Source organism: Lissotriton helveticus, chromosome 12, assembly GCF_964261635.1.
Source record: "Lissotriton helveticus chromosome 12, aLisHel1.1, whole genome shotgun sequence".
In the NCBI taxonomy this organism is placed as follows: Eukaryota; Metazoa; Chordata; class Amphibia; order Caudata; family Salamandridae; genus Lissotriton; species Lissotriton helveticus.
Genome location: NC_136073.1, coordinates 750,275,869 through 750,294,429, shown reverse-complemented (window position 1 = coordinate 750,294,429; position 18,561 = coordinate 750,275,869). Strand labels below are relative to the sequence as shown.

General features: G+C 46.9%; 1 protein-coding gene across 4 annotated transcripts in view; it reads right to left on the bottom strand.

The window, feature by feature from the left end:
- Window positions 1-16,212: 16,212 nt before the first annotated feature.
- PPOX (protoporphyrinogen oxidase) overlaps window positions 16,213-18,561 on the bottom strand; it is a 377,624-nt gene continuing 375,275 nt past the window's right edge. For all 4 annotated transcript variants that reach the window (XM_078669168.1, XM_078669170.1, XM_078669169.1 and 1 more), the window contains exon 13: window positions 16,213-16,654. In XM_078669168.1, the coding sequence (XP_078525294.1) occupies window positions 16,512-16,654 (143 nt within the window). In that variant the 3' untranslated portion in view covers window positions 16,213-16,511. The remainder of the gene's footprint in view (window positions 16,655-18,561) is intronic.

Genomic DNA, 18,561 nt, shown 5'->3' with positions numbered 1-18,561 from the left:
AATAATTATGGATTCAGACCAAGATTTGATGAAACCCCTTTCACAGCTAGCATTCAATACTTGTGTCAATAGTGGGGACCATAAGTCTTGCTTATACTTATACAGGTCAATCGGAGTCCCGTCCGGCCCAGGAGCTTTGCCTCCTTTGCTCTCGTTTATGGCCGTTTGAACTTCCTCATGTATAAAAAGGATACCGGTTGGCACAAAATTAATATGGTCATTTTGTACTACTTGGTTGTTTACTTCAGCAATGTCTTTATCCCCCGGATCATAGACAGAGGAGAAGAAGTTGACCCAGATATCTTCACTTATGGCCACCTCGATCCTTGCTCCCCCGCCATTCGAGAAAAAAGGGGCCTTCACTGCCTCCCAAAATAATAAGCAATTCCTCCTTAGGGATGCATCGTACAATTTTGTCCAGGCCTGCTCCTTAATATCTTTCTTGCACTTATTTCTTGCTAAGCTATAGGCCTTCCTAAGCCCCCTAATTTCCTCATAATGCTTAACTGGTTTATGTAGGCTGGCTTTTAATAATGTATATGATTTTGTACAATGCGAATCAAACCAACTATTTTTTTAAATATTTTGGTTCCTGCATGGGCGTTTTAGGATATTTTGTACTATCACAGTTATTTGGGAAAAGGCACTTTGTAGCTCGCAGGGGGAAATATCATCTTTAAGCACTCAATTATTGGGATTTTTGCCTGTAGCATTATATTGGAACTCAAGGTCTCAGGATCACTCTTGGCCCAAGATATTGAGTAACCATTCTGTCGACCCAGCACACAGCCTTGGGTCCAGGCTAAGCTTTGAACCACTGAACCTATGCCCTCATCAGGCAAGAAAATGATAACGCTTTGAGGCGGTGAACAACCTTAACAACGCAACTTTTACCACGCAGTGCCTTTACGACGCAACTTTTACAACGCAAACCATTCCAACGCATTGCGCTGGGGGGCGCTCTAGGATAGGGAATAGATTTCATTTACTATCCAACACCTTCCCTACTATCCACGGGGACTGGAGTTGGAATAGTAAATTAAATAATTCACTATCCAACACCCAAAAGCACTATGCGTTGTAATGTTATGCGATGTAAAAACCGCGTTGTAAAGGCATGCGTGGTAAAAGCATGCGTTGTAATGTCATACATCCCTTTGAGGCAGATGATCACTAATCCCAATTGGGTGGGTAGGAAACTTCTCCAGCCATGACGCGTAACGATTAGGAAAAATGATTAAATCAATCAGTGTGCTATGGCCACGACCTACAAATGTAGGACTAAAATCAATAGGTGGACCATATAACACATTAGCAAAACCAAGATCATGCGTTGCCATGATTTCATTTAAGCTTTCTCCCACTATTTAGTGTATAAAGTGCGGCATTTGGTGTATATTCTCTTCATCCGGGTCTTCAAAACCACACGAGGGCTGTGTACAAACATTAATATTGAAATCCCCACCCCATACTAAGATAGAATCCTTCACCGGTATAACACATAGCCTCTTAATTTTCTCATTAAGCCCAGATAATACATCACAGACAATACCCCTAGCCATGTTATTGTAAAAGTTGATAATAACAATCTCCACCACATGTATAATATCAACGACAACAATTTGATAGTAACTGGTTGATTTTAACGTTTTTATCCTCTGCACTCCCAGCACATTAGAAATATACAGACAAATCACCCCTTTATTTATCTCATGAGTAGAGCGACATGCAGGAATGTGGTAGGTTTGTAAATCATCGAGATGTATTTCTTCCATCAACAAGGTCTCCTGTAAACATATGAGATCAAGATCCTTAATAAAATCAATCCAAACTCGGTTGTCGACCTTAGAATGCTGCCCAGAAATGTTACAATAAGCTAAACTCACCCGCCCCCCAGCATGCCTATTTTGAGACCCAGTAGCCCTTACTCTCCCCTCCCCATCGTTGCCCTTCCTATGCTCAATTATGGCACTTACGCTTCTGTCCTTACTTCCTACTATGTCCCGCTTGCTTACTCACTGGGGCTTCATATCCCACCGTTTGACGTCTTATTGTTGAAATATCTCCCATTTTAAATATACTTGGGCAGTTCGATGTGTTCGCGCTACCTCAAGGGAGGGGGGTGGGGGGTACGACTGCCAGAGGGATCCCAGGTTGTACCATATCGTCAATTTCCGTGATGTCTGCTGCTGATACCCCGGAACCATCACCATGGGGGACTTCAAAACCTTCACTATTGACCGATATTCGGACAACCTTGTTTGACATTTGTCAATCCACTTCCTCCAGTGAGCACAGTGGGCCAAACCGGTTTGAGACATGTATATTATACCTCGTATCATTGTTATAAGAGTTATGATGACTACCCATCGGGGCTACATTATGATTAACAGGCAATTTTGGCTGGCAGAAAAAACCCTGGGGCAGCAAATTTATCCCTTCTAACATAATTCTACTAGAGCCTCCCCTGATCAGAATTTCTTGTACTAGGGCGGGGGAGCCTAAGGATAAAACTATGCAATCCCCTTCAAATATCTTTTTACTGTGACCAACCCAACTCACAGGTCTGACCATTTTAAAAGCGTTGAACATTGCTGGCGTCAGGCTAGTCTTTGAACCTAGATAGTGGAGCGTTTTATTTCTCAATGTAGCCCTGTTTTCCCTGTCGCCTTCATTTGGCGGTGGCACCTTTGCCAAAATCAGGGTATACGGAGCAGCTGCAGGTGGAAGATCCAATCTATCAACGTTATTGCTTTGGGCAAGAGTGTGTGTCATTCTAGTGGCTGGTCTAGAGCATCTATCTCTAAGAGGTGGATTTATGCTATTTATGCATGTTGGATCATTTATACTCCCTCTCACTATAGCCTCCCTTGGTCCCTGTACTTTTAGTCCCTTTGAACTATCAAACACCAGTCCCCTCTGACAGCTAGCTCTATCCACTTGTGTAGTTTGCTTACCGCTATCTGAAGGGCAATCTAATGGGGCACTAATATGATCGAAAACTTGTCCCCTAACCCTACATGATTCGTTATTCGGCATGTTAGTGTCATTTACGTGTCCTATCAGAGTGGCCAGATCTGACTCGATTAAATCGAGTCTCTTTTCCAGAATGCTAATTGCGTCTTTGACTAGAATAGTCAAATCTTCAATGGATTTTACATCTCCCATGTCGGCACTAAATGGACCTTTAACTGTTCCCTTATTACTTGTGCCTTTCCTACTTCTGCCTTTTACACATTCTTTTAATTTGGTAGTGACTGGGCTTTCCTATTTCGATGAGGTGATTAATTTAGTTTTGGCCTTTTGTAGTTTATGGGGTTGTGCATGAATCTGTGGTGGTAAAGCTGTGATGGCCGGTTTATTAGATATGCACACTCTTTTAAGGGGAGGTAACAAAGTAACTTCCGTATCAATCACTGAAATCTCATCGCACACTAATTGTATACAACCATTGTGTACTTTATCTGTTGCCTCTAGTGTGGGAATTACAGCATCTTCAGAGTTTCCCTGAGGGGATAAACTAGTTGTACACGAGTTAGTATGCCCAGACAACTCTTTGCTCAATTCTTCTTCTACGTTAGAAATTTGTTTCTCTAAAACTCCCACCGCCCCGGACAGGTACTTCATAAGAGAAGCACTAGGGTTTTTAGCCTTATTTAATTGTTGACCACGCGGGGTAGTATGTAATTTTCTTTTCCTCATTTTTCTTACACCCCAAGTGCTTTCTAAAAGAAGTTTGCCCCTCCTTTGCTCCTCAGTAGCAACGTTTAATCAACTACCAATAGAGATTTTGTACTGGGCAAATAGTTAGATAGGATATTTACACAAGACTGGTATCCCTGATAGATCTGCAAATAAATATCTTTATACTTGGCAGCGTGTTAATTGGTAAACCCCCCCCCCCCCCCCCCCCCCCGCCCCTGTCAACGATGTGCAAGGTCCGGCGGGTTAATCAGACCCAAGTAGTTGTACAACAGTGGGAAAAAATTGGCAGGGCTGATAAAGATGAACCTAGTTACCAAGTGACAGTCATTTTGCATTCATCATCATCATAACTTTATTCGACATTCTGTCATAAAAGCACAACATACAACATTTCATCAAACCAATCCTTGTGTATAAATATAAAACATCAATTATACAAGCTTATATAAATAGATTAAACAAATTATTAAATTCATTACTGATTGTCGAATATCATTGGTATAAAATCCTACGGTACACCTTCCATCATATACTAGACTAAAAAGGTCAACCTTACTTCCTGTTAGACATTTCAGAAAGCATTAGTACCACGTGGTATTATAATCCAAGGCGGCTACATATCAACAGCTAACTGATGCTAAATCTGTGCCATAGCTCTTATTGACCATGCTCATCCTAAAAACTTAGCTATAGCAATAGCATTCAAGTGAGCTGGGTCCGAACATAGAACTCTAAGTGCATCATCATGCTTTCTGAAGCCCAATGTTTTGCAAGTGGGAATGACCCACACACGGCGAGGTGTAACATACGCCGGACATAAAAACAATAGATGGCTTAATGTTTCCTGTTTATGTGGACACCAGGGGCATGCTTTAGTGGGCAAACCAGCCCACGTGCTAGTAAAGGAACTTATAGGAAGTGCACCTACCCTTTGTTAGAAGTACAGTTTCCGGTCATGGGGCTTCAAGATTGCATCCCAATATTTTTCTAATACCGGCCAAGATTTGATTTCCAGAAATCGACCAGTAAGGTGCCTTGTGGATCCTTTGGAGCAAGCTGTTACCATGACCATTTCCCAATACCTGTCCTTCATGATCTTTTTTGAGGGAAAGACAGCATTGGCAGGGTCATTCCACAGTTCACTCATGCCCAACCTCGTTAGGAGCAATCTGACCTCCTTCATCCAGGGTATCTTGTGAGACGTGTCTGCTTCCATTATGGCCTTAAAGCCTTTGGCATAATGCGCTAGTTCATCGGTACACCACAATCTTTGCCAATATAATAATGGGCGGAGTTTTGCAAGATCTTCAACAGGTTTCCTACCTAGATCTAGCAGTAGCGGCTGCATCGGGGTACTCAACGGGACTCCAGTAACCTGGCATAGAAAGGAATTCTCAGCAACCGTTACTTGGTTTAGGTTCGAGAACCCCCATAACTCTACGCCATAAAGTGCAGAGCTTAGTACCTTAAGCCCATAAATCTCCATCACCGGTCTGATAGGCTTTGTACAAGATGATTTAAATTTCCCTATAAGGACCCCCGCTTGCTGCTTCTGTTTTAGGACTGTCCGGTCAAGTTGGTTTTTCCAGCTCATGTCCTTCTGCAATGTTACCCCCAAATAGGTGAAGGCGTTGACCTGTTCGAACACGACTTTGTTCAAGTAAATATTGCCCCGAAAGGAGCGGTGCTCATTGAACGACATGAACTTAGTCTTGCCCGTGTTAATTTCGAGACCCCGTATGCGGCAAAAATCATCGAACCGGGTAAGCGCTCTTTGGAGGCCACTCTGCGTTTCGGAGATGATAAGAGTATCGTCCGCAAACATGAGGATAGGGATGTAATCACCCGCCAGCACCGGGGCGTCGGAGGACCAGGGACAGGTAGTCAGCCACCCCGTTGACAAAAAATGAGAACAGGGTGGGTGCTAATACACAGCCCTGACGCACTCCCCTGCCAACGTGGAAAGACTCAGTAACCTCGCCCCTAGACCCCCACCGGACCGGGACATGGTTACCCTCATGTAAGCGGACGATCAGCGACAACAACTCCTGGGCCATCCCCAACTCCCCCAAGACACTCCACAACTTACAGCGCGGGACCATGTCGAAAGCAGCCTTTAGATCGACAAACACTGCATACAGGGCACCTTTCCCTAAAACTAAGATCTTCCAATAAATTAAGATGAATCGGAAGACCTGGTCTATCGTGCTAGTAAGGGGTCGGAAACCCGCCTGCAGGGTGACAAGATTTGATTTTCTTCTATCCAGGACTGGACTTTAGATAAAATCAACCTCCCCACTATCTTTTGGGTGGAGGCTATGAGGCTGATGGGCCTATAATTACCTGCCTCTGATTTATCACCCTTTTTAAAAACGGGGATTATCTCCGCACCCTTCCACGAGGGCAGGATTGGGGCACCACAGGCAATAGCGTTGGCAACGTACCCTATATATTGGCGCCAAGAAGTTTGGTTATTTAGGAAGACATCCGCTGGGACGCAGTCCGACCCCGGAGCTCTTTCGGGTGTGACTGTATCCAAAGCCCTATCCACCTCACCTAGAGTAAATACCTTGCTGGTATAGAATTTATGGACAAACGGTTCGCTATGCTGGTCTACATATGAGGAAGCGTACTGGGGTTTAAAATGCTCCACCCAAAGATGCTGGGCTACATTATTCTGTGGGGGGGATCTGGACGTCCACTCCTGTCCCATTTATATTTGTCCCAGAATAATTTCGGGTTTCTCTCCTTGCATGCTTCTGTTAGCTCCTGACATCTCTCCTGATCCCATATCTTTTTAGCATCCATGACAGCCTTCCTATAGCTATCCTTCACCTGTCTTACTCTGGCTCGGTCTCCCTTTCTGAGGGCTGATCCTAACTCGGCCCTAGCCTGCCGACATTTATCGTTATATCAGCATTGAGATTTCTTGATTTTAACTGTCCCAGCTTTACCAGATTTGGTAAAGTATGACTTCAGACAGTCAAAAAGAGTAGTGTGGACCTCCATTAACTGTGATTTCCAATCCCATACATCTTCACCATTTCCGAGCACTGCTAGCGCATCACTAACATCATTATCTATCGTGAACAGGATGTCCGGTTGCTCAATGATATTGTGCCACTTAAGGTGGCGCATATCATTGCTAAGTACAAGGTCATGGACCGACTCAGCCTCCCCTCTGGGTAGTGATTTGCCAAACAACCCAACCATGGTGGAGATAAGGGGATTGTGGTCACTTTCCACACGTGCAACCACTGCCATATCATTCAGAAATTGCCACAGGTGTAAACTGACTAGGATGTAATCAATAGGGCAGAACGTGTAGCCATTATTAAAAGTGAAAACCCCTGTCCTGTCGGAATGCGTACGTCCATTGGCGGCTCTCATCTGAGAGCCTATGCACAGCCCCTTCAATTGGATGGCTGCCTCTGTTCATCTTTTGATCGATGGAATTTCGAGCATGGGTACACGCCACTTAAGAGTCTTTGTCTTCTGTAAGGCCCCGGTCCTCGGGCCCTGGTGGTTTGAACGTGGTATTGAAATCCCCTGCTACTATCGGCCACCCATTATTGGGCAACAAATTCAACAGCTGCTCCACTGCTGTCACTACCTCTGATCGACGCCCTCCGGGGAGACCTCATGCATAGATATTATATATGTCCAGCCGAAGGCCAGATGCTAGGCTATTTCTTACTGCCAGAATATCATTGTTAGGTATGCCTAGTTGGGATACTTTACAGTTTAACGCCTGGCGAACCCAAATCACCAGGCCCCCCACCGGCCGACCTTTGTCTTTCTTCACAGCCTGAACCTGAAAATTGAGATAACCTGGTCGAAAGGCCTGATCCACTGCCCAAGTCTCCTGAAAGAGACATATGTCATGTTCTTCGATAAAATCAGACCACTCAGACTGTGGTAATTTAGAACATAATCCCGCAATGTTCCAAGACAACATTGAGATACCATTTGAGTGCTTCGTAGAGAGGTTCTGGGTGGAAAGACTATGGTCCAGGTTAGGGGGCCGCCCTAAACTCGGGTAGACCCCGGTGTCTCTAGGAGAATCTAGTCCTCCTGCTCGTTTAGGTGTTGATAAGATAGCGGCCGATGGTGCTGGGGCTAGCACCACAGTGAGTGGCAGGGTACTTGCGGGAGGGGGGTCTGATGGTACATTTACTATCTTTGCTTGAGCAACCCCGTGTTTCCCACCCCTACCGGAAATGGGAACGGGCTGCACCTCAGTGGACCTTATAAATGTGTGGCTGGTGTGACGTCAGTCACAGTCATCAAGACCTGATAACACGTCATACCTATTCCTGATGCTGATACCACCCAAATTCCCAGGAACTAATCTCCCTCCTCCTACCGACCCATGGGCCGAAGCCATGTGATCAACAAGATAGAAGTAGGTTAGAGGCATAGATTTAATTTGAGATTCTATACATTCCTGCCCCCACCCACAGATATACTCGGCTGCTCTGCAGTCCCTGAAGTTAATGATAACACAGTCGCCCCTAACTGACTTTTTCCTAGCCCCCACCCAGCCCACCATTCTAGCAAATAGGATCTCAGCCGACACCATGGGAGGGAGTGGACGGTTTGCATTCAACCAGAATATACACTTATTCTTTAGATGTGAGTAATACCCCCGTTGGCCCGGTCTCACTGCTGGGACCCCCACTAGTATTGCCACATACGGTGCAGATGCCGGGGGAAGATTGATACATGGCAACACGTTTGGGGATACAGCAATGGGCATACTATCATTTGTTCTTGGCTGCTGGTCCCCCAATAGGGATCTCACCACCCGTTCTGGGTAGCTCTTTGGAGAACTAGCTCCAGTATCACCACACACACCATTCACTCTGGACTGATCCATGGGTACTGTGATAGTAAGAGGCAGTTGGCTAGAGATAATACGGTCATTTTCAACGGGGATCGTTCTAACTTCAGGCTCAATAGATAGTCTTCCCTGCCTTTCAGTCGGACCAGACCCTGGTGCCCCCTTATCCTGGGCCTTGACCGGTGCCTCCTCAAGGTTAGAGGGTCTACTTTCTATATTATCTAACCTACTGTAAATTGGGGCACGTCTTATAAAATAAATGTTCCAGTTTATCCTAGATGTCCTCACTCTACACACTCGGGGACTCGAGTCTGGAGCATGATGCTGGTGCAGCCAATCCCGTTACAGAACGTGACTCTTCAGAACTGGATTTTGGTAATACCTCGTTACTTTCTGTAACTGAGTTAAGTTTCTTAACTTTAGCTTTCATTCCCTTGTATGAGGTGCCCTCGCGTTTCCTTTTGGATTCCAAAGTTAGTTGGCCGGGTTTTGTACTTCTGGTATGTCTTTGGTTATCACTACACTCAGGGAGCTCAGTTAATACACTTCCACCCGGTAGGTCAGATCGAAGATCCACGCTGTTACCAAGGATTGGATTAGATGCACCATCCTCGACTGGTTAATTTGGTGACCCGTCAATAACCTCAATGGCTGTAGACGTTGATACTGCATGACCAGGGAAGGATGGAGGAGACATCACCTGAGCCAGACTGCCTAGGGAAGACCTTTTATTAAACCTTGGATCCAGTGAAAGTCTCTTTTCGGTCATGTCTATTTCTCGAGCAAGGGCTGTAGAGGCACGTGTAATGAATTGGTCGAGGGTTCCCAGAATCGACCCGCCATTAGTCGTCGTTTTTGACCCCCTTCCAGTATTAAAGGCCATTGTTGAGACGTAACTACTGTAAAAGTAACAGTAACAGTAGAATAACAATATGCACAGACGTGTAGAAGGTGGCCCTGCGCTTAAATGGCAGCAGGTAGTCTCTCATTAAACATCCAAAGATTAGGGCACTGACCTTGTCAAACAGGAGAAAGAGGGTGGCCCGTCCCGTCCTCCACCGTTCACCAACGATCACAAACGGGCCCGCCCTTGTCCCGGGCTTCTCCCGGCGCGTCCCGCGCGCGTTCCCGCGACACGGGGAGTCAGCGGGATTTAAAGCGCCTCCGGGCGCGGGAAATGGCGTAGGCGGCTTCTGCCGCTAGGCACCCTGGAGGTCGTGGTCCTCCACTCAGCGGCCGTGGGAATCGTATGCGTGGCGGCGGGAGGACAAAGGAGTAAGCACGAAGTCCACCTTCAGGTTTTGCAGCCAAGGAATGTCACAGATGCCCCAGATACAGTTCGCTAAACACCCGCTCCACCGGGAGTCAGCAGGATTTAAAGCGCCTCTGGGCACGGGAAACTGAGAAGGCGGCTTCTGCCGCTAGGAACCCTGGAGGTCTTGGTCCTCCACTCAGCGGCCGCGGGAATCGTGTGCGCGGCGGTGGGAGGACGAAGGAGTAAGCACGACGTCCACCTTCAGGTTTTGCAGCCAAGGAATATCACAGATGCCCCGATACAGTTCGCTAAACACCCGCTCCACTGGGAGTCAGCGGGATTTAAAGCGCCTCCGGGAGCGGTAAATGGCGTAGGCGGCTTCTGCCGCTAGGCACCCTGGAGGTCGTGGTCCTCCACTCAGCGGCCGGGGGAATCGTGTGAGTGGCAGCGGGAGGACAAAGGAGTAAGCACGACGTCCACCTTCACGTTTTTCAGCCAAGGAATATCACAGATGCCCCCGATACAGTTTGCTAAACACATTTTGCATTTAGTCCTGATGAACATCCAAAACCAAGAGTTCTGGCCCAGCCCGTCCTCTTCCGGCCGATGAAGGGCAAGGACGGGCCCGCCCGCTTCCCGTGCTGCGTGAGCGCTCTCCTGGTTTTAAAGCGCCTCCTGGCGCTCTAACGATGACATACTGCAGGGCGCCGGGGCATGCTGGGAAATGTAGTCTTTGCCCCAATTTGCGGCGGTATCACTGGAGCCGAGCTAGCGTTGCAGCCCTCGAGTCAGCTGGTCCAGATGGTGGCAGAAGCAGAGGAAACAACAGGTGAGGCCAAACAAGGGTCAACAAAGCAAAAGGGAACCCGCGCTGCGTGTGCGCTCTCCTGGTTTTAAAGCGCCTCCTGACGTTCTAACGATGACGTGCTGCAGGGCGCCGGGGCACGCTGGGAAATGTAGTCTTTGCCCCAATTTGTGGCGGTATCACGGGAGCCGAGCTAGGGTTGCAGCCCTCCAGTCGGCTGGTCTAGATGGTGGCAGAAGCAGAGAAAAAAAACAGATGAGGCAAAACACAGGTCAATGAAGCAAAAGGGAACTTGGTCAGCTCTGTGTTGATGGTCTTCTCAGCGACTATTGCTGTGAAGGGTAGAAGCAAGATTGGCCAGTAGTTTTTGAGGTCCATAGGGTATGCTGAGGGCTTCTTGAGCAGGCGCCTGACTTCTGCGCATTTCCAGTCATCAGGGAACGCGCCGGTCTTGAAGGTGGTGTTGATGGTGTGTCATAGTACTGGTGCGATGGTGGTGGCGGCTCTGTGGTAGATGTAGGGTGGGCAGGGGTCAGTAGGGGCCCCTGCGTGGATGCCTTTCATGGTCAAGGCAGTCTCTTCTGTTGTGATCGGAGTCCAGGAGGAGATGGTGGGCTGGTTGGCGGTGATGGATGGCGGGATGGCTGTGGAATCAGGCGTGTGGTCGTTGAAGTTGTTGTAGAGGTTTTTAATCTTCAGGTGAAAGTAGGATCCGAGCTTGTCACAGGGGTCCTGGGAGGGTGTGATGGCTTTGGGGCTTGGTGAATTCTGATGATGCTGAAGAACTCCTTTGAGTTACTGGAGTGGGTGAGGATTTTGTTGTGGATGAAGATTCTTTTGATGGTTCTGATGTGTTGGTGGTATTTCGTCATGGTGTCCTTGTAGGTGGTGTGGTTTTGGGTGTTTTGCTGTTTCTCCAGTTCTTTTCCAGGCATCTGCAGCTGTGCTTGGCTTTTTGGAGGTCGGTGGTGAACCATGCAGCTTTTTGGGGCATTGTCTGTCAGCATTGCGTAGCGGGACAAGTTTGTCTGCACAGTTGGAGATCCATGTTTGGAGTTCCCTTGCTGCGAGGTTGGCATCGGTTGCAGCAGAGGGGGTGTTGCAGTTGAGGGTGGAGCTGAGCTGGTCTTCGGTGCCTGTTCCAGTTCCTACGCAGGGGCGCGGAGTGGGTCTGGGCTGCTTGGGTTTCTCGAAAAGGAAATGTAAGCAGTGGTGGTCATTCAATGGGTGTTGCCTGGTGTGGCTGAAGTGTGCGCTGTTTCCTTCTGCGAAGATGGGGTCGAGGGTGTGTCCAGCCTTGTGGGTTGCTGCGGTGATGAGCTGCTTCAGTCTGATGTTGGCGAGACTGTCAAGGAACACTGTGGAGTTGGGATTGGTGTGGTTATTGAGGTGGAAGTTCAGCTCTCCGATCAGTATGTAGTCCATGGTGGTGATGGCGTGTGGTGCAGTGAGGTCAGTGATGGTGATGGCAAAGAGGGCCCGGACCGGGGGGGTCTGTAGGAGAGGGTACCACGGAGTATGGATTTGGGGCTGGTCTGGATCTGGAAGTGCAGGTGATCGGTGGCAAGAAAGGTGTCGCTAGAGGTAGAGAGGTGGAAGGAGTTTTTCTGTGCGAGGCCTCATCCCGGGTGGTTGGGGCAATCCTTCCTCTGGATCTTGTACCCATCCGGGATGGCAATGGAGATGTCAGGGGCGGAGGAGGCATTAGTCCAGGTTTCTGTAAAGAAGGCGACATCGGGTAAGAGGGTGTAGAGGAGGTTCCTGAGGAACGTTCTCCGAATGGTCAGTAAAGTTTTCTTTTAAGGTTTATTCTTTTGACTGTAAATCCCTGTTGGATGTGAATAATCACTGTTGGAACTAAAATATGTCTTTAGAGTAATTTTTATGCTCAAAATTGGGCAAAATACAAGCTTCGGAGAAGCAGGAAACATCTATAAAAATGGCAATTTCGGTCACTGTGAGGCCTTAAAGAGTGTTTATTCAACGTGAGGCGCAATACAATTAACATTTTGAATCATTGTTTGTACAGTCCAAAAAATCTATTTTCTGATGAAAAACGATGACCCCAGACCTGAGGAACGTTCTCCGAACGGTCAGTAATGGTGATTTTTTTTAATGTTTAATCTTTTGACTGTAAATCCCTGCACCAGAACATAGCAGCACTCTTTTTCAATCACAGTGTTCATGTGTATGAACGGCCTTCCATCCATAATCCAGATAAGAGCCCCCTTAGTGAATGCAGAGTATGTGGCTACACAAATCTGTACTTGCCATCTACGCCTTAGGTGGTCTACTTCACCGCCAGTGAGATGGGTTTCCTGTAGCATAGCTACATGGACTCCCTGCTTTTCAAGTAATTATGAATGGCATAATGCTTAGAGGCATTTGGGGTCCGTCGTCTATAAGAAGTGGATGTTAAACCACCCCGTCCCCTCCTTAACCCGTCACCCTCTACCCTCTAAAAAAGGTAAGCATGACAGCCCCGAAACAGGAGTAAGCAACCCCCAACTACAAAGTCCCAAACCCAAGAGCAGTCCAGCAACAGCCGACCACCAAACCTGTAAGAATAAAACATGGTTATTAGTATGTCACATCCAGACTCCCGGCAATGGCAAAACTGAGTGAGGGGCACTGTGAAAACCAAGCAACACATCTGCCCAGTTGCCAGTAGGAGGGCAGGCTTAGAGGCCGGCCAAGGCATATCCTAAGCAGGATCACAGTCCAGGTTATCAGGGTACAGTAGGGCCGCCTGTTGGGGTGAAAGCACAGTCCTTCAGATAGCACATCAAATGCCCAACAGTGTCCCGAAAGGCAAACACAGAGACTTTGATCAAGGGCTAAGTGACACGGACAAGTCTTCTACTAAGGTGTCGTCAGACCAAGTCCTCTACTGATTGAGGAGTAACTTGTGGGGGAGCACCACTATCAGGTATAGAGGCCTCAGAGTCTGAGGCTATTGAGTCATGTTCAGACTGCTTCCCAAATTCCTCATGTAGTGTGCGAGTCAAGACTATTTCAGCCACCACAAGCAGGGCAGCCGTCCTCTCCTGTACTGCCTGGGACGGTCACCACTTTCTCAGCGATCTACCACGGGAAGATCCCTTGGATCATTTCTGTGTTTTTGATCTGTTGTAGATGCCCTACTCTTGGGCGTAGGGAGGATCCTCCCTGCCATGTATGCTTCCTACCACGCCTATGCAGCATAGGGATCATCAAAAAAGTGGATCTACCCATTTAACACAAATTGTAACTTGGCTGGGAACATTACCAAGTATTGTAGCCGGGCTTCTCAGAGTGCTTTCTTAACCTCCAAGAAAAAGACATGCTGTGTTTGGACTAGTACTGTAAAGTCTGCGAACACAGACACCTTGGGATTTTCAATTTTAAAGGTGCCCTCTACCCTAGTTCTCTGCAGGATGTCTCTGTCCCTACAGTGGAGCAATCTGGATACCACCGGAAGGCGAGGACGGCCAGGTGCCAACAGGCACGTTGGCACTCTATGCACACTTTCGAAGGCAAAGAAGGGGGTCAGTTGAGTTGGGGCCACTTCTGTCCGAAGCCAGCTCTCCACATACAACACCATGTCAGATCCTTCCATCCCCTTGGGAAGTCCCACCACTCAAATATTATTGCAATGGTTTCCGCCCTCTTCATCTCCTGCATGCCGTTCCAGGCTGTTTATTCTATCCGAGAGGTCTCCACCTTATGGCCTAGGACGTTCTGTTCTGGTTGTAACTCGCTCAGGGAGGTTTCAACCGTGTCCACTCGATCTGCCAGCTTGCAGATTTTTGACCAAAGCAGTCCCAACCCCACTGACACAGCACTGATATCCTGCTGGGTTGTTAACTTGGTATCTGCAATGGCAGTTAGCACCTTATCAAAGCAAAGTTGCAGAGGGCCCGGGGTATCGCAATTGTCCGTTATCACCCCTGCTGGGGGAGGACTCCTGAGAAGTGGGTTGCACTGACAGCTGTTTGGTCTTTGTCTTACCCATATTAGCTCTGTCACGAGTCCTTACAGTTAAATAAATAGTTGCAAGGTCAGCAGTGGTGTGTTTTGCTAATCAAGGAGAACTCTAAACTCCCCCAGATCAAGAGCGCAGGCCTCCGCTACTATCGCAGTGCTGCTGTGTAAAGATTAAAATGGGGCACTGGTCTCAGGGTTTTTGACCCCCAGCTTGTGTACTACTGATTATTAATATGCCTCTTATTTGCTGTTACACCACGGAATGACCAGGGCCTTTGGCCCATTGTGAGATACTCAACTCTGTGAGCATCTGTGGCCCCAAATCTCCACATCTGTTTAGTATTCAGATTGGGAAATCACTTCAGTGATCCCAGACCTCTTCTGGAGCCAATGTTCTGCTGCGCACAGCAGTAGTCTGTTTGGTTAAGCACAGAAACAATACGATAGTCACCCCCAGCAGTAGACATCTGTTTCACTCATCCGTACAGTCTTCCCCTTGTAAGCCCTCTGTGTTCTATTCGGGCCTACCGGTCACGCTCCCACAAAGTCAGCACGGCCCGGGGGGCCACTCCCCACAAACAACAGTCACCAAGTGCGTACCACCGTCCCATCAGCGTGTCCACATACTCCTCCCCTCAGCCTCTTGGTCCAGACCCGCCCCTCCCCAAAACACCTGTCAACTATGAGGGGCTTTGGCACAACTTCCAAAAGAAATAACCCTTAGTATTCTGGAGGTAGGCCTCAGTTCCAGGCTTACCCCTAGGACACAACAGGGGACCGCCACACAGTGCCACTTCTCATAGGTATTAAGTTTTGAGGGTAAGGATGCCATTTCGTAATGCATAGTAGATGGGCCCCCCTGGCAAGGGGTAGTCACCAGTCAGTCCCTCCCGGGCATCTTGCCATCACTCCTAGCATACTCAAGGTGTCTGTGCATTCCCCATGGCCGCGTCGCCTTTCCACACCATCCCACATGATTAGGCCCCATCTCGGGCATCAAAGCCATATGATCACTGCAGTCCTCGCAGTGTCCTGCCTCCGAGGCATTGCTCCGCCTTTCCCCGCCATCCCAGAGGGGGAGAAACTGCCACTTGAGCTCATCTCATCACGGCCACCAGCTTCAGGGTTCATGCACCTCTTTTATGTCCTCCACTGCAGTCCTCGTCACTCTCGGGGGCAGGCCACACCTCAGGCTGCCGGGGCCAGGCACACTCCCTATCTCTAGGAGCACCTGACCCAAGGAGCCGCTCCATTGTCCCACAGCAAGCTGGGGTGTCTCCTCCACTGCCACCAGGCCTCTGATCTCTGCAACTGCGTTGGAGAGTTTCAGAAACCCCATGGCATCCTCACTCAGTCCGGCTCTGCTCCAAAGTGTACGGCCGCTGGGGACTCACCTCCATTTGGTCAAGGAAGCTGCCGGTGTTCTGCTACTCAGGAGCTCATCACGGTGTTGATGTCCCTGTATTCAGTGCCCCGAACTCATCAAGCGCATCACTCTAGCAACAGAAACGCTTGTGGCCAGATCCCCACAACCTGGCCCACAGATTCAATTAGGATTATAGTCAAGTTGGTGGGAGCTGTTTATATCACTTCCCTTAGGGAATAAACACCTTTTAAGGAAAATTGAGCAAATTGGTAATTTCCATTCACTTTTACTCATATCTTGTGTTTCATACTAGTATAGTCATACTTTACAGATTAAGAGAGTATATGTAGATTAAGTCCTTAATTCTTCTTTACTTATTAATAGTGGATTTTTATCTTTGGATACAAGTATGAATACTTAGACAACAAATATTTGATATTCTTAGAGAGACAGTTCTTTTCTACTTCCATAGGAAGAAACCATGGTGAGGAAATTAAACAGAATTGTTTGCCGACTAGTCGTAGAAATCTTTATGGTAGATTCCAGTTTAAGAACTCCAGATATTTTATTCTCACATCACTTGCTTCTGTCCCAAGAGCCTTTCCACAGCTTTCCGGGCATTGTAGATACAATCATTGACAGAAACCCCTTCAAAGGATGCTCCAATAAGACTTAAAGGCAAGGCATTTTCCTCCAGGTATCGAAAAATATTGTCTGTGAGAAAAAGAGAGGTAATTATTTGAAACAGGGTGTTTATAATGTCACTGTTAAATAAGGACATCGATCTCTGTAATATGGCAAAATTAAACATAAAAGATGACCCTCTTATTTATTTCAAGATTATTTTGGTTGTCTTTCCCATGGTACCTCTTTTCAGAATTCTGAAGTAAATCTCCACAAACTCTAACTATAGAATATTATTATGTGTCACAATAAGATTGTATGTCAAAATATGTTTTTACCTTGATCTCACCAACATATACAACACAAGGATTGGCAATGCCAATAGGTCTCGATGATGCGAGAGAGAATGGCTTTGTTAATGTTATTGTCTTTTAGACGTATAGCCCAAGAGGTATACAACCGTTACAACGCAACTTTTACAACGAACTACCATTACAACGCATTTTTTTACATCGCAGATGCCTTTACAACGCATACCATTACAACGTAAGTATTGGTAAGTATATAATTTTATTAAAAATGTTATAGGTTTGGGTTTTTGGGTAAAGGGGTATTTTTAGGGTTCAGGGCTAGGTTTGGGTTTTTGGGTAAAGGGGTATTTTTAGGGTTCAGGGCTAGGTTTGGGTTTTTGGGTAAAGGGGTATTTTTAGGGTTCAGGGCTAGGTTTGGGTTTTTGGGTAAAGGGGTATTTTTAGGGTTCAGGGCTAGATTTGGGTTTTTGGGTAAAGGGGTATTTTTAGGGTTCAGGGCTTGGTTTGGGTTTTTGGGTAAAGGGGTATTTTTAGGGATCAGGGCTAGGTTTGGGTTTTTGGGTAAAGGGGTATTTTTAGGGTTCAGGGCTAGGCTTGGGTTTTTGGGTAAAGGGGTATTTTTAGGGTTCAGGGCTAGGTTTGGGTTTTTGGGTAAAGGGGTATTTTTAGGGTGCAGGGCTAGGTTTGGGTTTTTGGGTAAAGGGGTATTTTTAGGGTTCAGGGCTAGGTTTGGGTTTTGGGGCACAGGGGTACAGGGTAAAAATAAAGTAAAAATAAAATTAAATTATATTAATTTTTATTAATTTACATTTTTAAAAATATTATATACTTACCAATACTTACGTTGTAATGGTATGCGTTGTAAAGGTATCTGCGATGTAAAAAAATGCGTTGTAATGGTAGTTCGTTGTAATGGATCCTGCGTTGTAAAAATTGCGTGGTAAAGGTAGGCGTTGTAAATGTATGCGTTGTAACGTCATACATCCAGCCCAAGAGGACAGAATTTAAGCAGGGAAGCTGTGATTTAGCCTTGTTTTCTACATTTCAGTGGCAGAACTGTAAACATTTCAAACGGAATCCTTTAACTCCCTACCTACCTCGGGAGTGATCTCACTGTGAGCAGCAAGCATCAATGTATTAAATAATTGCACAATGCTGCAGTCACATGAGAAAACGTATTGGTCCGAGTGAAAGGCAAAAGTAAAAATATTCTTAAAAAAGGAGCACACCTACAGCAACTCATTATGACTGAGTTTGCTACTGCCCACTGCCACTGTAGCAATGTTAAGACTGTGAGGGTGGTAAAACCACATTAAGCATAATTCGCAAACTGCAACCCTAGACGACTGCAAGCATGGAGGTGGTGGGAATCCATAGTGCAAGCTTAACTGCAGTCACCAACTACTGACTGACTGAGCCTTGTAGTGCCTTAGAGTGCTGTGAGCAACTGAGGGGGCACGGTGGTCAATTCCGTCACATGTAGCTGCTCATTGGGCATGTATCTCTTATTTTTCTTTTAACCTGAACATCTGCCAAATTAAGAGTAAGGCGACCCCTAAAGGATAATAAAAATAGTCATTTTGACTTTGACAGGTATGGATGCGATAATTTAAGGAGAACAGATGCACAGTGGAACAGCAACCACAGGGGATGGATTCACTGTAGAAAGATGCTTTCAGTCAGGAC